The 27,967-nt window shown below is 37.6% G+C and overlaps 1 protein-coding gene and 1 long non-coding RNA gene across 7 annotated transcripts in view; one reads left to right on the forward strand and one right to left on the reverse strand.

Moving 5' to 3' along the window:
• Window positions 1–27,967, forward strand: part of CNTNAP2 (contactin associated protein 2) — a 1,014,544-nt gene that overhangs the window by 935,562 nt on the left and 51,015 nt on the right. For all 6 annotated transcript variants that reach the window (XM_086845653.1, XM_086845662.1, XM_086845669.1 and 3 more), the window contains 3 exons: window positions 5,949–6,194; window positions 7,734–7,867; window positions 20,590–20,683. In XM_086845653.1, the coding sequence (XP_086701779.1) occupies window positions 5,949–6,194; window positions 7,734–7,867; window positions 20,590–20,683 (474 nt within the window). The remainder of the gene's footprint in view (window positions 1–5,948; window positions 6,195–7,733; window positions 7,868–20,589; window positions 20,684–27,967) is intronic.
• On the reverse strand, window positions 10,418–15,942 carry LOC147655792 (uncharacterized). Its single transcript, XR_015274908.1, has 2 exons — window positions 15,620–15,942; window positions 10,418–14,882 (listed from the first exon to the last, which is right to left on the reverse strand). It is a non-coding gene; the product is annotated as an uncharacterized LOC147655792 (long non-coding RNA).

The following is a 27,967-nucleotide window of genomic DNA, read 5'->3' on the forward strand; positions in this document are numbered from 1 at the left end:
GAAACCTGTAGTACAGGAAGGAATTGAAGCCAGGTGTCGCCTATCGAGGCTGTTGCTCTGAACACCGTGCAATCAGCAAATGACATTCTCTAATATTTCTCAAATGGCTTTTGCAAAGATGCAAGTTTCCCTCTGAGGTTGCCTAAAGAGCACCTCCATAGACTCCCTGGCAGGAAATGATGAAATCTGGTCTGTTGTACACTTGACATCACATTTCCTTCATCCGTCCGATTTTATTAGATGGTGACAGGGAAAAGGTTGGTGTTCAGATGTTGTCTCCCTAACCATTACGGATATTTCCACTAGAAATGGAGCTGGCTTGTCATTTAAATTCAACAGAAAACACATGGCATCTGTTGCCATTCCCTTACTCTGAGTCTGTCGTCCCACACATCAGATCAAATATCTATCATACTTTCAAATCATACAGAGCGAACCGCAATTGCAATTTTCCTGATATTTTTCGGCTTTTGGTGGCATGCACAATTCTGTCTAGGTATAGAAAGGTAGAACAAATGACACCTGTTTTACAGGGCTATTACAAAAGTAGGTTCAGAGCTCAGCCTTGTTTAAGCATATCAAACTTCTTCCTGGCAGAATCTACCTGTTGGCATCAGCTAGGGAGGCTTGAAAGTGTAATGAATCAGGTGTCTAAACCTCATACACTCTGGCACTCATCCTGTTCTACTGAAGGCAGCGGGAATCTTTGCATGGATTTGTGATCACACCCCACAGTTTCACTATTTTTTCATTATTTTGCATATCCCCCGATTCTGAGAGCCATTTGTTCAAGAAAGCCTTTTTTATACTGAGTGCTGATGCATTCATATAGAAGAAACAAGTCCTCACTAGGTTTGTATTCTATTAATGTCCACAAGCAATTGCTGTACTTTGGTGTACAACATGCATCAACATGCATCACAGATTATTAGAGTAAAAGCAGACAGAATATGAGACCTGAGGATGTAGAACAATAACTTTAAATCCCCACTTCCTGATTTCACTCACAAAATGTGCCTGAAGGTAGAATGAAATGTTGAGTGAGCTAACCAGACAAATGGTAAGCATTTTCACCTTCAGAGCCCTCAAATTCTCTCCCAGATAACAGTTGTGAGATTCTGACCCTTTCCTGATGCCCTATGGCCAGAAGGTATCTCAGCCAACAAGTCTTAGTCTTTGTGACCTAAAATGTAGCCACTTTAGGTGCTCCCATGCACAGTTTTTGCCATAAGATGAACAATCAAACTCTGGTTAATCTATATTCAATATTCATTACTACAGGTAAAATCCAAAAAGAAAGGAAATTATGCAAAAAGAAATAGGTTTTATTCAACCATCAACCTTGTCTGAAGAATCTTTGTACATGCACCAAGTGTTAGAACGTCTCCAGTGACTGTCCTTGCTTAGGATTTGGAAAAAGCTTCTTTTCACACCCAGAACTCCATGCAGGGAAGACGTATCATTGAGCACTGGCAAGTGGCATCACAGAGTAATAATTTTAATTTACCAAATCTGAGCAGGGCCAAGGAGGCATTTAGAGCCTCCAGATGGGACATGCTTACAGCTGCAAGGCAGCTTTGTGAAACAAAGAGGAGAGAGTCTTTTCCTTCTCAATTTCTCATGTCCTTGCCAAGCTTCATAATTGCCAGGATTTTGTCTCCAGCTTCTGAAAGGCAGGTATACCCTATTATGTCCATTAAGTAAATAACCAACACTACTTCCTCCTTGGTCTCCAGGTGACAGAAATCAGGTCCAGTTTGCTTGGAAAAATATGAGACGGCAGTTTGAGCCAGTGAGAGCTGTCCTACTAAAGAAGTGAGATTCCACTTCTTAGGATGCCACTCTTGAAATTGGGGGGTTTGGGACTGTGGTTTGGGGTTTTTCTTGGTAGCTCCACAGATCAGCAGCTTCTTTATTTATTAAGAGTAATATCTGGTTCTTGATTCATGACAATTCCTATTAACATTACCATCCCAGCTGTCAGCATAGAGCAAACTCTATTGCTGTAAAGACTGCTGAGCTCTGTACCTCTTATATATATATGCACCCAGATAAAAAATTCCTGCTGAAGTTGTGTTCAGCCACACCTATGCCATGCTGGCATTGTTTTTCAGAGGTGAGAAAAAAGGTTATGGAGAAAGAAGACAAGTTCTGTATGTGCCTGTATGGCTAACAGAATCTATATCTACCTAAGAACAGAAGAACCAATATTGGTTCACATTTCACTGATGTAAAAAGCAGTAGAGGAGAATCAGATTCCTACTCACATTTTCTTAGGTCTATAGCACCGGCCCAGAAATGTCATGAGACTTTGCAAATTTTGTAGGAGAAATGGGGATTTTTGTTGCTATTTGGCTTTTTCCTCCTGTCTTTCAATATTCGACTAATGTCTGATCCCAGACATAATGAGAGTATACAAAGATAAAAGAACCTGAGTGGGGAGAGGGGGCTGTGGAGATGACCAAAGAATCATAACCTTCAAGATAACATTGCCAGTTCTAGGTACATGTGCTTTTTCTGTGGAAGTTTTGGATCACCTTTCCAAATTGAAGTTGGACAATTTTGTAATGTATGTACAATTCGCACTGGGAACACACACCTTGCTTGATAAAATTGTTTCTAACGATCCACAATTCCTGCTCTGGGTTCCTGTACAAAGCCAGCCCAAAGTGTTTATATTTGAAAAGTCTGTCAACAGAGAGTGACTGCACTGTATATTGGTGTAAATATAGGTATTACTTTCTGAAGAGAACAGATCTGTTATCACCACATTCATTTCCCTAAGGCCTCTGCCTTGAAAGGGCAGTTTGCAGAGCAATCTTTACTATGCCTCATGCCTGATGTCCCAAGAGTCATCTTTTCAGATGGCGTTTCAAATATTACAGAAGAAAAGGGAGTTGTGCATGGAAACTTCCTTCACATTTCAGCAGCAGGGTTTGGGCTGCATTTGACCCTCTTTATTCAGGGAGCTTGAGTGGTTTTAGGGATGAAGGACTTCCATACTTCTTCTAGCACAACTTCAGAAAGATACTACGCTTGTGACCTCAAGTGTAAACCTCAAGGTCACCATTTGTGACCTAAAAAGGAGGTAGCTTTTTTGTTGGTCAGCCCTCAGCATTTCCCAGTCATCATATACCCGCATTCAAGATAGAGAAAATTATCTTTTAGCTATTTTTAGTACATCCTTCATCATTTAAACAGCCTGCTCCTGTGAGTTGCTGAGCACTTTCCACTCCTGCTGCAAGGATTTCAGCTTCTTTCAGTACAGAGCATAATCATGTGCACCAACCTCTTTGATGAGCTGGAACTTGAGAGATTTCAATATATTCCTGTTGAAGGCCCAATACACTCACAAAGCCAAAGTGAACCTTCCTCTTATCCTGCCTTTTAAAAGAGGTGATGTGCACGTGAGGAGAATTTCAAGGTTCATTACAATACCCTATATGCCTGTAATAATACAGCTACATTGAAAATTATTTTCTCAGCACAAATCAAGTTAAACATACAGAACATTCTCAGCTCCATCATGAAACCCTTTTGGAATAAAAAGTCACAGAACAGCGTACTGAGATTTGGAAGGGACCCACAAGGATGATCAAATTCACCTCACAGAACTGCAGAATAATCTGAATACCATTTCAGAGAGCACCATTTACTTAAAGCTTTCTTTGTAGTAATGAACATTTAACACAGCAATTTATAACATTTACAGCTCTGGAAAAATGCTTCACACGCTCTCCAGTTCAGCCCCAGAGCAGTGCTGAGGTCAGGAATGAAGGTCCCAGTATTCCCAGAGCACGAGGCCCTGGGCAAGCATAGCGCCAGGCAATTCCAAAGATTACTCCTGAAATGCAAGGCGTGAGAAGCAGTAATCAGGCTGGAGGCGAACATAATTGTGCATCAGTGTGCTGTGTGCGTGTGTGGAGCCCCCACGGGGGCTGCGGTCCCCACCGGCAGTGGCAGTGGCAGGACCCGGCACGGCCGGCAGCCCTGCCAGTGTAATTGATAGGGCATCTGCCCCAGAAGCGGCTTGCACGAACCAGAAGCAGGGCCTGAAGAATAAATTAGTGGTCACGGGGATATTTTTAGGCCCATCTTGCAAATACTCGGAGCTACTGCTTTAGATTTTTGCATGCTAATGCTTCTTTCTTACACCACTGTTAAAGGCAGAAGGCATCATGAGTTGGAGAATTTTTTTCCTGACAGGGCCCTTCACTTTTAATCCTGGAGCACTAAAGTTGAGACTACTGCAAAATATAGTTGTTAAATGAAATTGCCTCTCCCATAACTTTTTCGGGGTGATTTAATTTTTCCCCTATAAAATTGCAGTTATAAATCCATCAGAATGATGGAATTATTTATAGCATTTCAGGACCATAGCTTGGCTCTGTGTTTTATATGTCCATGTAGTGACAGCACTGTGATATTTTGAGTTTAGAAGAATTTTTATATGATAGCAAGAAAACATAAAGCTTTTCCAGCATTAGATTTAGGAAAATTCTGGAAAGAATCATCAATATAATTTTATAATTTTACCTATCCTCTTACCTATTCTCTGCTCAGCTACCCTGAATGAATTCTGCAGGCTCATTCCCAAATTACTTTGTGTCTGTGTAAAACTTCGAAAATATAAATCTTCCTTCATGTGTTTTAAGATAAAGCCTTTGCTTAGAATTGTGTGAAGACTCAAAATGCTAAACCTCAGTAAATTTCTTGTTTAGATGGGGAATTTTGCACAAAACTGTGGCAACTTTGCATCACGTACAAAGGTAGTAGACAGTGAAAGACTTTTCCTTAGACTGTTTATGGAGCCTTAAGAAATTCTTATAACCCTTCTTTAAATACAACACTCATATGATTATAATATTTTTCATCATTATTTAGTATCTTACAAAATGTTCATAAACACACCTTCTTAATCAAGTTCAAGTTAAAATCTCCTTTCACAATGTTGTCCCAGTCAGCACTTAGCTGATCCAGTACCATTTAGTGTCTCTAAATGAATGACTGCCACAGGAAGTCAGTCAAGTGATCCCAGTGGAATAACGATACCAGTGGTGGCCAATTGTGCAGGAATTCCTGTAGGAGGTTACCAAAGTCAGCTGTTGCTGCAAGAACATCAGCCTGGAATTATGATTTTAATGTTGAGAAAGAGGCAAGACTGCATGATTATGGGAAGCACTACTACTGCTTTTTCAGCTGAAAGTATTAATTCTGACAAAAGTAGGTTTGCTTTCTGTCAGGAGTGTTGGAACACCATATCTTGTCTCAGATTGGTTTGAAAACTATAGCACCTCCTGGGATCTACAAGGCAAGGTATCCCTTGCCTCTTGTTCCCAGCTGAGTGAAACTCCCTAGTTATTTTTTTTTTACTCTCATAAGAGCATCCTTGCTATGGAGTTTTCATGAAGGATTATGCTAGCAGTGGATAACTTACAATCATTGTGTCCAGTCCTTTTAGGGGCTAGAATTGTCATCATTCCTTTGGGAGGCCCTTCCAAATCCACTCAAATTTACTGGCCAGAACTGCAGTTTTTCCTTTTCCTTGGCTGCTGTTTGTTTACTGTGTCCTTCAAGCTACTCTTCCTAGTATCTCCTTTGGAGCTTATCTACCGCAAAATTTCAATGAGAATAAATTTAAACCATAATTATTCTTGTCTGTAGTATGGATATGAAATATAGGCATAGGCTTTCTGTGTGCCCCAAAGGAAATATTTCCTATGCTTTGTGAGTCCAAATGCCCACAAATAAAATGGAAATTGTTCTTTTAATTCTCGTAGGAAAATAGTGAGGCTCTTCACCTAAATATTGTGCTTAAATAATACAGCAGTAGAAACATGCACAGATTAGTATTGATCAAGTCACTGTAATATGTTTCAACCAAAAGGTGTTGGCACATTTAGTTTACCTTTTTTTTTTTTCATCCTCCTTTTCCTGTTCTGTTCAAGATGTGGGAGCATTTTTTGAAGAAGGAATGTGGCTTCGTTACAACTTCCACTCCCCAGGGACTAGCATGAAGGATTTAGTTAGCCGGACACTTTTGAGTTCTGCAGATCCTGAGATCACAGCACCTGACCTCAGCTTGAATAAAGAAGAGCTCAGCTTCAGCTTCAGCACCACCAAGTCCCCTTGTGTGTTATTGTACGTCAGCTCCTACACCCCGGATTTTATGGCTGTGCTGGTGAACCCCACTGGTAAGAAACTGCTCAGGGCTCTCTCCACTGAAGGCACAATTGACAATACCAGGCTGGCACTCAGGGGAAGCTCTGAACTAATGAGAAAGTCTCTTCACCCTTGTCATGTAAAAGTAAAGCACTTAGAAATCTGAACCTCTATTCTGCTTCTACTAGATTTGGTACTGATGTAACTGTTCCGTTTAGTGGTGCTTATTTCTCCACTCGTCCCTCACAAAACAAAACAAAACAAACAGAAGAAACCAAAAACCTGCTATAACAGCCAGACCCATTCCATGAACCAGTATTAAAAATAGTATTAAAAACAGTATTAAAAACAGTATTAAAAGCAGTATTATGGTGGGGACAAATAGACATCCACATGAAGGCACCTGAATAGTTGAACTGGCAATATCTCTGGTAGTCATTAGAAAGTGTCATGTCATGTTCTGAAAATCTGGATACTCACTGAGGTGACTAAAATGTGCATGTAATATAGTATATAATGTCCTAAACATTTTGCTGATGGATGAAGGTTGGATATGGACCATTTGCTGCTACAGTATTAAAACTCTATATGAACAGAATATACTTTGATTCCAAATAGTGCCTTAGTGCCCCATGAAAATCATAATTAGGATGATTTTACTACTGTTCTCTTTTATGGGATAATATGAGCATTCTACATGCCACTCATTTTTTTCCCTTCATGGGAAAGAAAGGCAGTGCATGAGAGCAATTCAACATCACACATCTAAACTATAGTTTTAGAGGTCTAAGTCTGCTCTTTTGGGACAGAATATTTCCATTTTTCATCAAAAGCGGGGACTGCATTTCCCTTTACAAACATTCTTCCTTTTAATCAAATATTTAAATGTGTTATGAAGAGCAGACACTTCACTTTTGTTTAGAAAAGAAAAATCTGACTGCAGTATGATATGAATATCAATTAACCACTCCTAGACAATACTTTTCTACCAATGTAACCTCAGGTTTTCATTTCACAATATAATACTAAATTTCCGTGGAAGTCCAGACGGTCACCCATCAACAACAATTAAACATGAGAGCAACAAAGTCCCTTGTGTGAATTATGTGTCAGTGCTAATTTGTTGTAATTTTGCCTTTATTCAATGCATGTCAATGGTGTATTCTTTAGAAAATTTCATGCTTTGTATAATTTCAAAGAATTTTAGTGCAGCAAGTATAATAATCTCAACAATGAAGTGTTACTTGATGTGCTCAATTTTGTACCAATTGGCCATATTGTTCAAGGCATAACTCCAATTTGTTTGGTTTGCAGTCTGGAGTGTTTACAAACACTGTGGTTTGGAGATGCTGGTCATTGTCACACTTCTGGGTTATAAACCAGAGGCAGTTTCAGCCCAGTAGCTTTATAATCTCAAATACCAGCTCTTCTCTTACTGCAGAGACCAGCTATGAGAGCAATTAAGTGTGAAATGATAACAGCTGTATGTGAAAATAAAGACAAGAAAATAGCTGGTGAATAAAGATCAAAACACCTGAGGGTGCTTTTTACATTTTTTTCTCTTTCACTAGGGAATCTGCAAATTCGGTACAACCTGGGAGGCACCAAAGAGCCATATAACATTGACATTGACCACAGAAACATGGCCAATGGACAGCCCCACACTGTTAATGTCACACGGAACGGACGGGACATCGTGCTGCAGGTGAGTTCTTTGGTGCCATTACTCGTATCTTGTAGCATTTTTTTTCTTGATGGGTCTCCGGTGCTCTGAAAAGATCGGTGCTATTTAGAAAATAAAAAGTACAGTAGATGGGATTCTGCCTGCAGATCACACTCCTAGGAGTTAATAAAAGCTATTCACTCCCTCTGTTTCATCAGCTCATGTTGTTCTGAAATCCTCATTTTAGTGCGATGACATCTGGGCTAATGCAGGTGTCACTGTAGATGCTCGAGGGCATCAGAGACATCTGGGCTGATAGATAACGTGGGACTTAGGATAAACCTGTGCCATTCTGGAGCAGCAGCTGGAAGCCAGGAGGGATACCCCACAACATCTTAAATGCAACTGAAGCCTGATGCAAATAGCATCATTCTGTAAGTCCTGAGTCTGCAAATTAGGATGTCTTTAAATTTAAATTTACCCTGCAGTCCAGTGGAATTGCAAGAACTGTTTTGCAAAGATGGACAGATGCCTAAGTGTTTGCATGACATGAGTCTGGGTCAGAGCATTGTTGAAGGCAAATACCTCTGGCTTATTTAGGTTTTGGTACAGCACAAATTTCATCTCTCCCTATATCTCAGTTTACAAAATTTTAAGATAGTATAATGTTATTAAAATAACAGAGGGGAGCACTGCAAGAAGCAGTCAGTGTTTCCAGGCAGCCTCCTCTCTGTAGTCAGCACAGAACTCACTTTTCATTCCCTGGTTGTCACATCCACAAACATGGAGATTGTGAGCAGGATGTAAGAACAGTTTGGTTGGCAGGAGAGTCAGGTGAGTGGGAGACGTTAATCTGGATTTGTTAGTTCAGAAGAAGCAAACCAAAACCAATAACAAATGAAATATAAAAAGGGGAAGTTTCCTTGGGAACCAAGCCAAAAGATGAGGGACAGTAGCTATCACACTACCTAAAGATTAAAATCAATCCCTGACAATTATTGTTTCAAGGTATCAAAAGGAAACTTTTCAGCGCATTGCAATGTCATTTGACTGAGACTCACAGTACTCAGAATAACACTGAATGCACTGAAGTACAATTGTCACAAAATTATTCACAAAATTCCAAACAACATAAAAAATATACAGATGGTACATCCAAACTCTTTACAGAGTTTGGAGGTTGGGAGGGGTATATATTGATATATGTGTCTATCAAGCATGCTGTTGCATTTATTTCTCCTATAGCTAGATGGAAGCAAAGGAAGACCTACAGTTTGCTGTCCCTCTGCTGTTAAAAGCTTCTATTTTGAGAAAGAATGGCATGTTTCCTATGGAGCCCTAGCCAGCTGATTTAGGCAGCTGTAAAACTAAACAAATTATTTTCCAAAGGGATCAGATGAGATACCTTGCCCAGCTGGAAATTATGTACACAGTTAAGTGTTCCAGCCTTCCATCAACTCACCTGAACTTGGTTCCTAACATTTTTTTCCCAGTGTTTTATGAGACCACTGCCTGTGGTCTATGTTCATATTCTATACTCATATATACTCATATACTCATGGTCAATACTCATATTCTAGAACTTCCAATAGCCAGAAACATTTTGGTTAGTGTTGCTCTGCTGGGGTAAAAAAAATTTTAATCTACTTTATGTGCTTAGAGTACAACTGATATATGGAATCAGAAAGCAGATACATTTGAGACTTATTACATGAGATGATCTGTCTGATGCACATGGAAGAATAAGGAAAGAAGGGTCCCATACAAAGCAAATCCAGAAATCCTATCCCTACTGTATCCTGAAAGAGACTATTCCTATCAAATTCTGTTTGTCCTCTGTAAGTTTAATTTATTACTCATCTGCTTACCTTCTGTGAATGAGAGAACTGATATGAACAGAAATTAATCTGCTAAGTAGATTGTTCACTTGAAAATGACTCCTGTTCAAAAATGAACTCCTCACAGTGTTTGAAAATACAGAAGATATAAATACAGTTTTTCTCAGTATTCAGAGGACAAATCATAAAGTATGAGTTTTCTCTTGCAGATTTGAGCTATGAACATTTGAGTAGACTTTTATTTCCTGCTAAATCCTTCTCCAACCTGATGAGCAGCTGGTTTTCTTGCTTTTAAAGAAGACAGCTTGCTTGCCAGGTGCTGTTGCTCACACTTCCACATCTCTACAGGGCATAAAAGTGTCACAAGAAGGATTTATTTCTCATCAAAGCTTCAATTCAAGAGCACTCAGTATTTCTGAGATCTTAACAGCAAGTTCATACTTAGAGTACCTGTCTTTCTAACTTACTGTAATAACCCTGTAGTGCCAGAGAGATTTAAAAAATCTGAAGCCAGGCAATAAATTGGTACCCTACAAACTGTGTGAATCAGAGTTTTATCATGAGTCTCAGTTTCACTTACATATAAATATGAAAAAAAGACTCATTAGTGAACTCTATGAGAGTTCACCTCATGCTGGCAGAGAGGAGGCCACTGATTACTTACATAAAATCAGAATTTGAGGTGGGATTTGAAATCAATGTATCCACAATACTATGTGTCCATAAAGTAACAAAATAAACCCAAGAACAAATATTTAGTGTGAACTGCTTTTATTACAATTGTACCACTATTCCTAACATACCATGGCACTCAAGACTGAAGGTAGTAGCAAAGGTTCTGTCAAATTATTTTTATATTTCAGTTTTATGCATTCACTGGCTGCAGACAAATCAATAGTTCTACATTAAATAACAAGCTCTCAATTGTGTCGCCAGCGGTTTCTTGAGGATAAGATTAAGGATATACAGTCAATTTACATGTCAGGAAAAGCAAATTACATCGATTCAGGGACAAAGATATGCTTATTTTCTCATTTCCATGAGGGAAATGACAAAATTAACATTTGATAGTAACAATTCCTATTCCTCTCCTCTAAAAAAATACCAGATACTAGTAACCATGGCACACCTCCAAGGCTCCATCAGTTCACCTGTGGCAAGAAAAAGCCCAGACTGACAGATGGGGAATGCATTATTCCAATAAATGACATTTCAAGAACTGAGCTTTAGGTTATGGAGGGCAAGTTTTACTTTGTTTGACTTCATTAGAAGATTTCATGCTTCAGCAGGGTATTTTAGACATCATAAAAACCAGATCACTCTTTACCAAGTGTTCATGGGTGATTAACACTATTCACACATCAGTAAAATCTTCTTTGAAGAAAGCCAAGGACAAAAGCTCCCTAGCAGAGGTTCTGATCCAAAGCCCATTGAAGTAAATGAAAGGCCTTCCATTGCCTCCAGCAGGCTTTAAATTGTACCTTAAAGAACTGTGATAGTTGCAGCCTGAGTGCAAGATTCATACCTTCTGCTTCTTTGCATGTCCCTAGAGTAAAATCAGGATGAAATCTGGATCAGAGACTTTTATGTTCTGGTTCACAAAGGTAGATAAGACTGCTACAAAGAAAAAAATAAAGGAGAAAAAAATGAAAGAGAAAAAAATGTACAATGTGCTGTGATTATTAGTGGAATAAAGCTGATAGTCAGCAGGACTCAGACTGGGCCTGTCAGTTTCCTTACATTCTCAACAGGTCTCCAGCTCCCCATCCCTGCTTTAAAGCCATTTCTGGTAATGGGTTATGAGTCACAGTTTGTAACACCTTCTTTGTTCCTGAAAAGAATTAAACCAGAGCAACTTCTTCAGGACTCTGAAGAAACTCTGTCCTAAACTCTCAGTATGTTTCAGGACAATTATGGCAGCAGCCACTGCTCATCTTCTCAGAAGGCCACACAGAAGGATGGCTGACAGTTCTCTCCCTCAGGCTTGGACACTATGTCAAAATGTGGTGGATGGGCTGCACACAACCATACCATATAATTTCAATGTTAATTGTTGACTCTGCTCCAAATCAGCTAAATTATGAGGCTTTATGGCTGAATCTCAACCTAAACTCAGCTGAGGCTGAGAACAATACAGAAAATGTATTTGTACAAATCACCACTTTCCAACTTCATCAGAGGCAAGCAAGAGTATACACCCATCTTTGTGGAAAATTATCAATGAAATATTTGACCCTTACCCAAATGAAATCAAAAAGAAACAGAATTTTTACAAATCCATTTCCATTTAGATCTCTGCATTACTTAAAAAGAGATAACAGCTGCAAACTCCTAGACGCTTTAAAAATGTAAATCATACAAAGTTAATTCAAAACTAATCTGCATTACAAAATAAAATGGTAAACATAATAGCATTAAAATAAAATGGGTGAAGTGGAGCAAAGCAGTCTGCATATAATCCCAACCATAAATGCAATTAATATATCAAAGATTTTATAATTGTAGATTTAATTTTGTTCTCATTAAAGCAAGTGGCAACTTTCTCATAGACTTCAGTGAGGCTATAATATCCTCTCCCATCATTATTGTTTCTATAGGATCACATCTAACTATTGAATTTCCTTTATTTTGAAGCCTCAACAGAAAATGATCACTGTCTGAGCTCTTGCTTAAGAGAGGCTATAAAAAAGTTACCAAATTATTTTCAGCAACTAACCCAAAAATAATGTTAGCAGTAAACAAATTTTGTAGAAAGACATTTTATCCAGCTTTAAAGACTTCTAATGATAGAAAATTTAGCATATCCTTTGGCTGTGTCTTAAGGTGCATAAGTACCATTCTTGTAAAGAGTTTGCACCTAATTTACAGTTGGAATTCTGCAGGCTTCAACATTTAACTTTGGGATCTTTGAGTCTACGATTGATAGATGAAAGCAATGTTTAGTGTCAGACGCCACTCCCCTTCACACTTTCTCAGAGATGCTGATTAAAACATCTTTTCATCTTGTCTGCGAGATGCTAAATAAACTGATCTATTTTATTATACCCTCAACTGTCTATAGTTTTTGAGACTTAAAACTATTTTTTAACTCTTCTCTGAAAACTCTCCCTTTTGAGTCACATTTTGAAAACATTTACCCTAGGATTAGAAATGGTAATGGTTGTTATGCCATCAAAATGATGTAGAAATACCATATTTATTTATTTCCTTCATTTTCTGGGAATTATGCAGCCTCAGCATCCTTTGGGTAGTGCCATAAATTGTCTAGACACCAGATTAATCTGAAGGCTGGTTTAGCTAACATTTAACTGGTAGGGAATGGAGAAGTACTGTTCATGATTTGAAAGGAACCAGTCAGAGACTATTTACAAATTCCATAGCCGCTGACATGAATAAAACATGTTTTAAGTATCCAGGGCTTTAATCACAGGTAAAACATGTAAACCATAGTTAACATCAATGCAACAGTTAACCCTCTGCTTTGTTTCCTAACACCCAGGTAATTCTATTATATTGAAAGAATAATTAATGAATTTCCAAACACGTTTTGCTTAAAGGCAAAAAAAAAATCATTTGTTCTCTCAATGGTAAAGGCCTTCCTGCTGAAATGAATTATTTAAAATCCCTGGGGATACATCCTTTTCACTATGTATTGCCCTTCTGTACTGGCAATGTATTACTCAAAATGCTAGTGCCACAGAAAGGCAAACTCAGACCATTTTCTAGAGCAGAGTCATACATTAGATCTGCATGTTTAATGCGTTAGCACTTGGTTTACCCATAACTGCTAAGCTCTTTTTTCAATCAGAAGTCACAAGGAAGTGGTTTTTACTCGGGTCTGAAAATATAGCAGGTTTCTTTCCACAAATAGGTGACAAAGTAGCATAAAAAGCTATCAATAGATATCAATAAATTTCTTTATTTCTGAAAGAAATAAAAGTTTTTAGTGATATCATGCCTATAACCCTAAGCAACATCTGTTTTCCAAATTATAAATAATTACAGACCCTGATCTTTGCATAATTCAAGTTCCCTCCAACTATAAGGATGTTACAGATGTTGCAAATTACCAGGTGTTCAATACTGAAAAATATCTGTAAACAAAAGCAAGAAACAGGAGTCCAGAATTAAAATTGTGTGTACCAGAATCAGAAATGAGCAAATAATTCACTGATTATTAATATTTTTACCCGTTCTTTTGTGTTCACCAGATGACCACAAGCTCCAAGCGGTTTTGTTGATTTCAACCTTCACTGAATTTATTCAATTTCTTTATTTTACAGTATGAGGCACAATATTTCAGTTAAAGAGAACAGTTATAGACAGGAACCTCAAAAATTAACAGCTTCTACTCTGTTTTTGTGTGTGATAGAGCTGGTTAGTGGCATCTGCCAAGGTAAACCAGCACATCCCCATTGAATCTCAGCTTGATGAAAGACAGACAAAAAGTTTTCAAAAACCAGAACTCCTTTCTCATCAACAAACTCAAACTCATCAACAAACGAGTGGGTGGAATATCCTCACCCTGAACATCAGGACATGGCATCATATTTCTCTCTTATTGGAAAAACACGGTGAAACAGTGGGAAAAACGTCATCCTTACACCCCCATCTGGACATAGCATCGCTCCCTGTGGTATCCCTGCAGCTGCTGCAGAGAGGCAGAGGCAGGTGACAATGTAGATATCTTCTTAAAAGTTTAACCCTCTCTGCATCAGCCAAGATAGTTTCAGACTTAGAGGGCTTTTGGAAGAATATTCCTCATTACTTTCTGCTTTGAAAAACCCCTCTATAGGAGAGGTTTGGATATCCTTTATATCCATCTTTCTCATGTCCTTTTAGCAGAGCTTGTGTTGCTGGATTCAGAGTCATATTTCAGCTGCCTTGTCCCAAACTTTGCCCATGTCTAGGCCACGTATTGTGATAAGACCCAGAGGTGAAATGTCTTCTTCACCCTACACCCCCATTTTCCTTGGAAATAAAGCTAAGGCCATTCAGGTCAGAAGGGAGCATGATGCAGTCTGGTATTTCCTGAGTCTGCATATCAGAGAAGAGCAAAGGTCTGCAGAGCGTATCAGCAGGCTTATCCACCTCACAAATGTGTTACTTACATTGGCTACACTGAAACTATTTCCTTCTTCTCTAAGATATTTTCAGCGATGAGTGTGTGTGTCTTCCTTGGCCTGTGTGATTTCTGGTTTTATATAATTTTATTGGAACTGAAACAAGGAAAGAACAAAAAAATCATTAGGCAATGCCAGAGTTCAAGACAAAGCTAAAAAAGTCAAAACCTACCATTAAATAAGTGATTTCCATTGTATGGAAGCACACATTGGACAAATTAATGTCCTGTGAAAGTCATCTTTAGGTACCTGAGGTAGATCTCTTTAATTTTAATGACTTGGCATTATATGACTTGCTATTGCTTCTGTTAACATTTATTGTAATTCATCTACTAAAGAGAGCAATAAATAGTCAACAGATTTGTGAAAGAAGCATCAGAGTATCGTTTCAGTTGAAGGCAGCCAAACTTAATGGTGTGTCTTGCCTTATCAGTGCTTCTGTTACATTTTGAGTTATGTTTCCATTTTTCCATTAAAATTTTAGCCAAAATTTTGTGGTTTTTTAGAGAGAGGCAAATTATGCCTGTCATTATTTAGCAGAACAACAGCAGCTTTCAGGTATATATACAAGTTTTCTGTACATAAAGTATTCAAGTTTTAAACCAGAAAAAAACCCACTTTATTTTTTTTTTTCTGCAATGTATCTATTTTTTTTTCTGTGTCTGTTTCCTGTTAATCACATTTTTAATATAAATCCCTGCAAAAAAGAGACTTTATTATAAAATACTGAAGTTGACCTTTACTTAAAAAAACAACTGCTAAAGGCTAAATCAGTGCATTACACCAGCAAAACAGATTTTTAAGAGTAGTTCCTAAAATAGCATTTACTATACCTCTATAGAAATTTCAACTGCAGAGCTCAAAGCACAATGCCAGCCTTTAGTTTGCCTTGCATCACACCATTGAAGTGTGTGCCTCCTCCTGTGTTCCAGATGAGCAGTGAGGCTGCAGGTCTGTGACAGTCCAAGGCAGTAAAAAATGCTGGGTTTATGGTCCTGCCTGTTTCTCTGGATCCACTACTCATTTACAGTCCGTGGCTTGTCCCTGCTCTGGCTCTGATCTAATCTGCACTAACCTGGGTCAAGGACCTGACCGGGCAGAAACAGATCAGCGGAGCACTAGTGCCACACTAAGGAAGGAGCTGAATTGCAGTGAGAGTGGCCATGATTACCCTAATCAATTACACAATTACCACTCCAATCTGCTCCTTTCCTCTTGTACTAGGGAAAAAAAAATAAAATCAAATATTACGATATTAAAAATATTTGGTTTAAGTTTTTTCCTAAGCTTTTAGCAGGTGAATAATCATCTATGTTACACCAATAAAAGGAATGTAATAATACCTCCCATTTGATTTTCATAATCAGTTCCCTTCTTTCTCACACACTGCTATCATACTTTTGAGGAGCTCCATCTAAACACCTGAATATCACCTTCTTACTTTCTTGGGGCCACAGGCCTAGTCTGTTCAAATTTTGTAGGCATTTTTGAGAAGGAATATTTTTTTATTATGTATTATTACTGAATTTAGCACAATAAAGCCCTTGTTCAGGACTTCAGAAGTTGGTAACACAAGTGATAAATCATCATAATAATGCAGAAGAGAAATACTACACTGATCATGTTTGTAACACCCTGTTCTTGATCTTGCTATTGCTGAAGTCAATAGCAGATCTGTACTGACATCAGATGGTATGAGATTAAGCCTTACAGCAATATTATTCCATTAGATTTTGACATTTTTTTTTTTTATAAAATGCCACCAGCATAAAAAAAACCCGTAACTTTACAGCAGTGCACAGGCTGGGTTGACAGTGATTCAGATGTAAATATATCCACAGGGTGGATAAGGTAAGCATTTGTGTTTATACCTTTTTTCCCAAGACTACTAAAGTGATGCAGACATTATGTTTGCCCTTAGACTGATATCTGTGTTAATCTCAGAACTCCCATCAAGATTGGTTTTATTATCAAAGTGAACAGTAATTTAAAAGAAAGAGAATTTTATTGAACTTCTTCTTAAATACAAACAATTTCAGAAAAAGACAGTCTGCCCTGGTGTGACGTGACTTGGGAACTGAAACTGTAAGTTCCTCAGAAACTGCACCTACTTTCATCTATGTGACACTTAAAGCTACACTGTATGTTTATATGAAGCTCAAATGAAATTATTGAGTTTTTAAAGAAAAGTAGCTTTAATAAAAAATCTTAAATATAATTTTAAAACCATAACTTTGTACTAAATCATGATATCAACATCGGTGTATACAGAGGTTCTATTTAATTTTCATTAAATAAGGAAATCAAATTATCATTTAAATATCATTTGGCACTAGTAATTCCTCTTTTATTATATGTCTTCTATTAAATTGGTAGGCTAGTATTTCACGCAAAGATTGCAGGCTGCTCTGTTCCAGCTGCGTGCACTGGAGCCCCCACTGGATGGCAGTCACATACAGGTTTGGAAAGAATTCAGCATGATGCTTTAACTCACAGATCGGTAAAGAAACCCGAGGCTGAGTGTCTCTAAAAAAAAATTTGAAAAATAAGCTTTCTTTTATTAGGTAATTCTAGTTTAGTACAAAGACAAGCAATAAAAGCAAGTGGACAGAAATCTCCCTATGCCCTCAGCCACTGTTCCTTAAACCCACTGTTTTGCGGTGCATCACTTCATTCCAGGTGCCAGGATTAGAGAAAGGCATCGCTCAAAGCTGTGGGAAACAATGCAGGTATCCCCTGACAAGAGATGCCAGAGCAGGCAGCGGAGCAGGAGCTGGCTCTATCACTGATCAGAAATGTTCCCCCCAGAAAATTGGTATCAACAGCTTTTAAACAGAGATTTTAAATAAAGATTTATTTTAACTAGGAATCAGAACAACCCAAAGCTTCAGAAAGTCATTAAAACAATCCACAGCTGAACCCACTGGGATATCTTTCCTTGACTTTCCTTGACTTTCCTTCACATCAACAAGATGTGAAAAATACATGTGAGTAGCTAGACTCAGGTTTTTATTCAGTACAAGAGATCTGTTTAAACTAGTAAATCTCAGCTGTAAAGTGTCTGTTCCTGTTAGAGCCTGCAATGTAACACATCATTGCTCTCATTGCTGCAATCCCTCTTTCCTCTGTACCGGGAAGGAATGCTCTGCTATGCTGAAATCCCAAGGGAAGGTGAGGTCACTGGAACGACTTTGTTTTTGTTTTTAAATCTGGACAAGGTTACTGCTAACTAACCTGTTCCAAGATGGGGAAAGAGAGGGCCTTTCCAAATCCTGAACACTACCTGAACACAAAGGGAGTCTTACCATGCCACAGCTGGCAGGATTTGATATTCTGTAATTGTCCATGTAAATGTTCACAGTGGTTCATAATTTAAATTGACTTTTCATTTTAATGTATATCCTGCAGACACAACTCGTGTACACAGGTACACAGCCTTCACATTTGGCAGGGATGACTTTTTTATTACTTGTTAGAACTTATTTGTTAGTCTGACATTGGACACTTTAGACTGTTTTAGGACATCCAGCATACATATTGTCTATAATCCATAAGTTGATTATAGACATTGATATTTAACTAATTCATTCATATTTTATCTGATTAATGATCATCTGATCAACACCACTGCCTAGATTCCAGATCACAATAAAAATAAATATTTTAAAACTGCTACAGACTGATTGGGAAAAAGAAAGGACCCAAATGTTGATGATACTGAGAGATTCCAATGTAAGTAGTAGTATGCCCAATTATTTTATCAGAGTTACTTCAGCATATTTTAAGTCGTATTAATAAAAAGAAAACCAGTAAGATGAATCCTGTGTATGTATTAGAAGCAATTCTGCAGCAGACAAAGAAGTTACACAAGGTTAACCTCTTGATATATGAGAGGATGGAGAATCAGTGTTTTGTGGATTAGTTTTCACTTGATACACCTCTCTAAAGTCTACACTTTTCATTTAATAATCTTAAGGGTAAATACCATGACAGATCTAAGCCTTTTCTATTTTCATCCAGAAAGAACAAGAGAATATTTTTTTTCACCAGATATGCCTGCAGTTCCCAAAATGGGTCTGGCCCTTGCAATGTTGGATGCTGGAACCTTTCTCTTCCATCAGGAAAACCAGTAGCAAGCACTCAGGTGGAGTCTGTATTTAGTAGGGCCTGAGATGTTTGAGGCTGAGATCTGTAAACTATTTTAACCCTTTGTATTCACTTGACTACACATTTTCCAAAATAACTCTTTTCAATTTGAATTTATATAACTCTAATTTCAGGCAAAATATGTATTTCTGCTCTTTATTAAAAGTCTAAGAAAAACTGTTCACAAAACTCTGAACAAACTGAAGCTTCTTATTTTCTGAGTAAGAAGATGGAACTATCTTTTTCTACATGTTTATCTCAAAATAATCAGTGTGAATACTAGTTATGATAAATTTAAAATAATTTGTGAACATTAAGACTTGCCAGACCTTTCTTGCAATCTACAGAGACTGTCTTTCCTGTCTACTATGTATATATACTTTACTTCTTGGGGGTTTATGGGGAATTATAAGAAAGACAGGACTCCTCCAATTGTTACAGTTTTTTGAGATGGTTGCCTCTGCAGATTCATGGCACCAGGAGGTTTTACAACTACCTGAGCTCATGGTATTGAAGGGAATCAGGGGATTCAGCCCTTCAGTTCTACTCTACCTGCCATTCATTTACTTTTAACCACTGAACTGAGCATTTGCAGTATCATTAAAACAAAGTAATCCACAACAATTACATTTTGAAATTAGAAATATGGCAAAAAGATATGGGAAAATACTGCATGCCCCGTAGAGTTGCCATTTCTTGAGAATTACTTTTGCAGTCTATTGTACCCTGCAAAGTCTTAAATCACATTTATGAGCTTCTATCCTGTTTTGTGCCAAGGCAAGGCCAGAATAAAATAAACTATTACCGCTCTGTCCTCTTTAAGCCTGTGTAATAAACATGTGAATCTGAGGAAATAAATAACAGTAAAGATAAAAATTCATCCCAATTACCTTTATGAAATGTGAAATCTAAACTCTATTGAGCTATATTAAACTATGTTAATAACACTATTACTAAGCATAGGCAATTCATTTTATTACTCTCTTTCTTCACATTTTTCTGTTAAATAGCTAAAAACCTGGGGGAAATATGCTAATGTAACGTGATTGCTGTGCCATATCAGGGACAATATGCATTTCCTATAGATTAAACTATTTAGCTAAGTTGATTACTCTTGAATTTATTTAAGTTTCAATAGGCATCATCACAATCAGATTGAACAACATTCTCAACAAGAACGTAATAAGCATGAAGTGCAAAAAAAAGGTGCTTTATTAATTTATGACTTTTCTTAGAGAAAAGAGAAATGCCCAACACCCGAATTAGTCTCAAATTCCCAGCTATGTAAATCTAGCTTTAGCAGTAATATAGGTCCCAAATGGTAATCTATTTTTATGGAAAGAAAAAGTTGTTTTATTATTGATGCTGTTGTTATATTTAGCAATTGAAGAGCACATAAGCAGAGAGTGATGCGATTCTACAGCAACCAGAACAAAAATATATTCAGTATAGGTATTCTCCAGGCCTCAGGAACTGTGGAGATGGCAGATATGGAAGGAAGGGTATTTACTCTTGTTTTCCCTTTATGAAAATGAAAGTAGAGTGTATTAGACAGTTATAAGAGATGGCATAAACTCCATGAAGTAGAGCTGATTGATCAGAAGTGTAGTAAGCAGATCAGTTCAAAATACTCATAATTTCTTTTCTCTTTCTCCAGCTTGATCACTATCCTCCAACAAGTTACAGCCTGCCAGCCACTTCTGACATTCAGTTCAATTCCCCAAAGGCACTATTCCTAGGAAAAGTTATAGGTAAGATTTCATTTTATACCTGGGACAATATGTGTATGTAGCAGGAGGCTTGCTGGACACGTCATACAAATGGTGATACTGGAGTTATATCTAAAGGAGGTTCCTAAAATGTTTATCCTGTCACAGAGGCTGATGAGCATGCAAATAAATAATTTTCTGCCATACATGGTGAGAAAAAGAAACTGTGGGCAAAGAGACCCTTCTAACAGTGTCTTTGTGAGGTTTCGTTACCCTCTCAGTGTCAGACTATGGCAACCCAAGGAAATTATGGAGATCATTGTTTCTACCAGGAGATACTGAAGTTATTTTGAATATTATCATTCACTGTGAAGTTATTGTGTGCCTTGTACAATGTCTTTATCTGTGCAGACAGCCTTCTTATGCCAGAACATCCTCTTGTGGCATTACTGTCCCTCATCACTCTGGCAAACCACCACTCTCTCCCACTAACACCCACCAGTGAAGTCCTTTGCAGTCTGTAACACCTGCAGCAACACTCATCTGGACATTTCCTACCCCTTTTATGGATTTCATGGTTATTTCCAGTGCAGCAGACCCTGGCCAGCTCCTCAGATGAACTCAAGGCATACAGATGCCTTGGCCTGATTTTTAGCATTCCATTGCTCGATTTTTCTGGTACTGGCTTCTTACATGAATTTCCAGGGTTACTCACTTCAATAAGCAATTCTTCCCAACATTAACGGTTTGGAAGGAGGGCTTTTTGCCTTTTTCAGAGATAAAGGGGAATTAATATTATTTTCTCTAAGCACTTTATACAGAGATGTGGTTGCTTGAACTCAATGAAGAGATTAATCCATAAAATTGCAAACTTTTCTTTGTTAAGTGGTTAAGGCATTAATCTGTGAACCCTTTGCACAGTTTTTTTAAGTGGTAAAGAAATTGACCACATAGTTATGGGATTTTTTTGTAGATTCCATTTGTTTTGTTCTTAAAATTTAAGGCAGAGAACTTCTGTGAAATAGGAAACGAAAAGCCTTTAAAATGACTGGCTATCAGGATAATCATGAACTATTTTCTAGTACTTTCCAAGTCACTTCTGTTGATAGTATAAAAGATGATGCAGTCTGATTTTGGTCAGTCTCTGGATTCTGGGTGCATTCCCACCTTACTGCATTTAATTTGGGCAGCTGGGCTGGAGCTGATGGTCTGACTCAATTTTTTTAATAGCATGGGATTATATTAGCCCTTTGGCAATATGATTGGGGTTTTTTTGCTTCTTCCTCTCTGTATGTTACTGTCTTTGCAAACAGAGCATTTTATCAAGCAGAAAAATGTATCATTATTAAAGAAACAAACAAGAAAACAAAGAAAAAACCCTTTTACAGTTTCCACCAAAGAAAAATTGAACTTCACTGCAAAGAGATGGATTTCCTGGTGCAAAATTGTTCTGCAACTGACCATGTCTGTTGATAAGCTTTACTGTGCAGATCTTGGAGTCATATTGAATGAGGGAAGAGCTCCTTTAACAGGGTTACCCAGGTACAGCACTTCGAAGGGGAAAGTAGACATAGAATTCAGCATCTTTAAAGCCTCTAGCTGTCACCTCATACTGACTAGGCATATTTTAGTGGTCTAGAGGGATTAGAACCAACAGAAGATCTGGATACATAGATCAAGTTGCAATTTGTGCCCATATGTAATTGCATTCTCCAAATGGGCAATATGGGAGTAGCCTCCCATTTCACTGCTACTCTGGCATCACTTGCATTCAGTTTCTGTTGTTCCCATACTGTGCAATTCTTATTTGTCAGCAAAAATGAATGCAAGGCCCTATTTTTAAAGACAGATGGGTTTTTGAAGAGTACTCTGGAACAATCTTACTGGGAAACTGGTCTTCCATCTGCCTTATTTCCATTTTTATTGGTGTTATTTGCATAGGAGCAGCCGTTTCTGCCACAGCTGTGCTTGCTGTGATAGAGTTCATCTGCTCCCCATCAGAAATGATCCCTTGTACAACACCTACTGCAATGCAACACCTCTCTCTGCTCTAGGTGTTACAGTATGGCTGATTAATAAAATGTTGCTTTGTAACTGCTCAGAATATTTTCTGTAAAACAGAACATCAGAACAACAGCAAAATGTTTGAGTCGCAATCAGGGAGAACTTTTCTTCTTTAAGTTGGGATGCTTTCTGTTTCCTTGAAATACTAGTTCAAAAAACTGTTCACTGGATTGAAAAATACCAATATAAAATAATTTCAACCCTTTGGAAAACTGGAGGTAAAGGCATTTAGTACACAATTCTTACCTAGGCAAAATGGATTATAATTTGAGGTGTGAAATAAAGTTGAAGGACACAACAAATGAAAAATGCTACATGTGTGTGTAGTAACAAAAATAATAGTACTAGAGAAATACAAGTTTCACAAAAAATTATAGAAAGCTTTTGTTAATGTTTCAAGGAAGTTCTTTAATCTGTTATTTAGATGTATTTAGGCTTTGATGGCTGACAGATAAGGAGAGAGGGAAAACCAGGATATCTGAATGATAAGTAATGAAGATGAAAAAGTGAAAATTAGACAATGTGACAGGCATCTACATTTTCATGTAGGCTGCAACTTGCAGCTCATTACTGAGGTAGAATAAAGCAGAGGTTTGATTTTTCCATTAAGTGTAGAGGGTTTGGATGCAATACTCAGCTTTGTCTTCACATCCTTTTTGGGTAACTACACCTGTACTCTCTTAGTCTGTACTTTATTATTAAAAGTGGAACATTTCTTTGGCATTTAATATCTATTTATAAGGAATTAGCTAGACATAATTACACATGATTTTGTAAAAGTATCATTCTGGTGAACAGAAATAATTTGAGAGTTTGTCTAACAGGATATATGATTGAGCACAGAAACACCAAGATCAGACAAGAGTTGCTCTTGAGAGGGTGGAAGGGAAGTAAAGGAAATGTGCTTCCTGTCTTCATTTCCACCAACCACTCCAAATTAAATTGTCTCTTTTCAGAAATACTTGAATATCCACTTGGTAACAACTGACATAATACAAGTCATCATCAGACAGATAATCATTTTCAGAACTGACAGCTGTTCCTGCAGCTCACCTCAGTGGGCTCCATTTTTGTCTTTGCCTCAAGCTTGTGCTCTTAAGGGACTTCTAGTATATAGTAGACAAAAGGGAAATATCTTTCAGGTCTGTCTTCCTTCTTACAAAAGCAGCTGCCACCACTCTACAGCTAAAGAAAGGTCCTAGAAATCAACCCCAAGGGCCAGGATTCTTTACACAAAAAGCAGTTACCTTGAGAAGAAGTGGTAGAAGGTCAATTTCTAGATATGGTGGGGTTTTCCTGATGTTAATGCAAAGATTTTTTATTGTTACCTAATTGTAGTTTCTGTTTGTTTAGTGGTGTTTGTGGTGAAAATTAAAATTGGTGAGGAGACATTTCTCTGGATTCATTGTGACATTCAGCACCTTGGACTGGTGGGAGGTAGGACCAGCTTACATCTAGCAAAGCAGTTAGTTTCAAATATACAAAGGAGAGAACAGAGAAACTTCACAAAAAGGAGGAGATAAATGATATTGCTTCATGGCTTAGGTACGGTATAGAAAGAATGACTCCTTTTTTCTTGCATGACATCTGTCTACAAATAGATTCTGAATAATAGGAGGCAAAAGTTCAGAATGCTTTGAATTTCCAGCAGTGAACAATGGCAATTATTCCAAGAGATAATCATTCTTTAGTCCTAGATAAGATACTTTCTTTTCTATAGAAAAAGCTTGGCAGTTTGGTACTTCAACGCTTGTACCTGAAAAACATCAATGACCTACAATGTAATTCATCCTACCAAAACCATTACACACTTTCAAAACCAGCTTCAGTGTCCATGTTTCCACACAACTGCAGAGTTTTATCACTTAGAGGGCTTGTTTCATGTCAAAGAATGAACATTTTATCTCTTCAAGAGCATTCACCATCATTAAAAAGTGGGTTATGATAGTGTCTATAAAAAAAATCTGGAGAGGATATAGACATAATCATAATAGGTGCTCAGTTTGGGTATGCTTTTAGACATTGACCTCATCTGATATGAAGTTAATGTTAATATATAAAGCACCAGTTTAGAATTAGATGTCTATACTGTAGGGCACTTTTCTCACTTTTCAAATTTTCATCTTGGAAAATAGTACAAGCTGTAAATAGATCATGAATAATATAAAAGTATTATTTTGCTATGCATCTTTGACATGTATCTGCTACTACTTCATGATCATAACGAGTTTAGCACTTCATTATATATGTTGGGAGTGTGGCATTCAGAGCTGCACAGCTTGAGCTCTGCTGCACTCCTTCATTTTGCAGTGCAGAGAGAGACTCTGAGTGCAGGGTAGCTCAGCCTACTTTCACTGATAATGAGGAAAAAAACCAGCTAGCATGCAGTAAATTCATCCACCAACTTGCTTCAAAGTAGCAGCCTGCTGCTTCATTTCTGAGCACCAGCATTAACATTCTGTACTGTAATCTCACTGAGAATGCATCTCGTCATTTTGGGAGCCCTCCTGCTATGGCAGGTAGCAGTTGAATATTAGAGATGTCCTTTCCCCTGCATGAGTTATGTATGAATTGTCATACAAAAATATAACATCTGGACAATTCTCCTTCTCCTACTCCTCTTGTATAATGCTATCAGCCTGGTTGAAACACCTCTGGGATTTAATATTGCCTTTTTCTCTGATCTCAGATCTGTCTGTCCATACTCACTGTTTGAAGTGTTTCTGGTAAAGGCAGCAATGCTCGACAGCTCTTGTAGTCAAAACCTGACCAAAACAAAAGCCATTTTTCTTTCAGACCTCTGGTTTCTATCTGTCTGGTTTTTGCTGAGAAATCCTACCTACAAACCATATTCAGAAAGAAACATTTTCCATCTACAGGTCTCCCATCCAAAGGACATGATAAACACTTTGATTTGCCAGTTTAATCCAAATAACTTCTGAGGCAGAAATAGGGAATTTTATCCTTTGAGAAACAAAATGAAGAATAGAAGCCAAGAATATTCACTGACTCCTCTCAGCAACCATGCAGCATCTTCCTGCTGTTTTTCAGAATATTGAAGGATTCATCTGCCCTGGCTCCAGAGAGGCAGAAGGTAGACCCCAGACAAACCAGATTAAATTAGATGCTTAGGTAATCTCTGTTGTCATGATTATAGCCAGTTTTGCTCTCCCAAAAATTAGCTGTAGTCATTTACTCCCACAAACTTTTGACTCTTACCCTTCAGGTGATTCTCCACCTCTCACTCCCTCTCATACTTTTTACTGGAAGCTGCCTTTTCATTTCCTGTTGCGCTAGTCTCTGTGAAAAGACTTCACTGATTACCAGCCTTCAAATCATCCATGGGCATCCAACAGCTCCAGAAGATCACCTTTTATTCTCATGGTCTTCTAGCTCACATACCAGCCTCTAATAGGATGCAGGAGTATCCTAAATTCCTAAATTCTAAAGTTATTTCCCTTATGCTTTAACATGTCTGAAAATTGTTTCATATAAATCACTCAACAGAATCTTGCTGAGAAAATTATTCCATTGTTTTACAGTTCTTTCCAAAGTATTCATCTACTGGCTCTGAAAGAAAAAAAACGGAAAAAAAAAAAGGAAAAGAAAAGAAAAAAAATGTGATTGTAAGGCAATTTAATTTGGTTAGTGCCATTCTGAACAAAGTATTTGCACAAGTCTTATCTGACATTCAAAACACTGATAACACTATTTAAAAGCAGCAGAATAAAATGAAAACTTAAACTTCAGTAATTGGACTCACCTTTTCCTAACTTCTGTATTTTGTTAAGGTGGCGTATCTTGATTATATAACTCTTCCCTGCCATAGGAACTATATTGCTTGTAATGTGTAATATCTAATACTAATTTATTTCAAATGCAGCTGCTTTCAAGGGTCAAAGAAAAGAACTGAACATGACAGGGGCATCAATAAAACCTGTCATTGGCCCCATAAAATTCTAATGGCATAGATAGCAAAATCGAACAGCTCAGAGCACCTTCAAGGCTTATAAATCACTAAAATAAAAAGGGCTACACCCTCTGAAAAAGCCAAAGGTACTCCTGAAAGTATAGCATCTTGTAATTTTTCTCCAGGTATACTGAAAGAAAAAATCAAAAATTACAATAGAATTCCCCTAAGATAACAGACAGAATTGACAAAAAAAATTGTCTTTAATAAGCCAAGACACAAGTCTTAAAATTTTATATTACTTTACCTAGCTCGGGCAACCTCTACCCATAGCTCCATATATAAAACATTCAAAAATAATGTGAATATGTAGTAATTATTTGATCAGAAAGAGCTTTAGAAATAGCCTTCTGAACATATTATTTTGCTGAGGGTGCAAATTAGTAGTAGTAGTAGTAGTAGTAGTAGTAGTAGTAGTAGTAGTAGTAGTAGTAGATGCCATTCCTTGTAAGCACACATACAGAAATTATGTCTAATTCAAAACTCACTCATTGTTTGACAATTAAAAAAAAGCTCAGGTTTTATCTGACACTTGCTTCACTTAGGGAGAAATCATAACAAAACAACACATAGCCTGACCAAAATATTGCAGAGGTTGTCAGACGGAAAAGGAAGTGACTCATGTCCCATGTTTTAGATCACTGGGATCAAGTCAAGCCTTTCCCTCAAGGGCTGTGCTGGTTTTCACTCCCACCACTGATAATTTAGAAGCTGTGTCCTCCTCTGATCTGCAGTGGCCTCTTATGCCAGGATCACAGGTTTTCTAGAACCTGGAGAAAGTTTTCTCAGGTTGCTGGAGAACCTGGGAAGAGCAAAGGATGTGGGAGTTTCTGGAGTATAAATTAGATATAATTTCATGGTATGTGCCACTGTGCCTTAGGCCTGGACAGCTTTCATTCTCTCAGAGAAGCCTGGGCCTGTCCATGTGGTTTTAAGCTGTTCAGCTTTTTATGATGAAATTTAACTGTGTTCAAAGTCTCAACATGATCTTCACACTATTAAACTCTGCTTAACTAAACTGGATATAGAATGTAAAGTTTATATTGTGCTTCTGCTCTTTGCAAAAGAAAAAAAACACCTTCTCTGCATGAGCATGTTCAAGACATAGTAAAATAAACATGTTCCTCAAACAATATTAAGCAATGAATAAATGTGCAGATAAGATAATCTTTCTTTAGGACCTTTATATAGAACTATAAATTCATAGACTAAATTATTCATGGTGAATAATTTGCTTAATTCCCACTGTCACAAAAAGAAAGGTAAGTATATAAATTATGGAAAGACACTTC

Source organism: Cyanistes caeruleus, chromosome 1 (genome assembly GCF_971803275.1).
Source record: "Cyanistes caeruleus chromosome 1, bCyaCae1.hap1.1, whole genome shotgun sequence".
Classification (NCBI taxonomy): Eukaryota; Metazoa; Chordata; class Aves; order Passeriformes; family Paridae; genus Cyanistes; species Cyanistes caeruleus.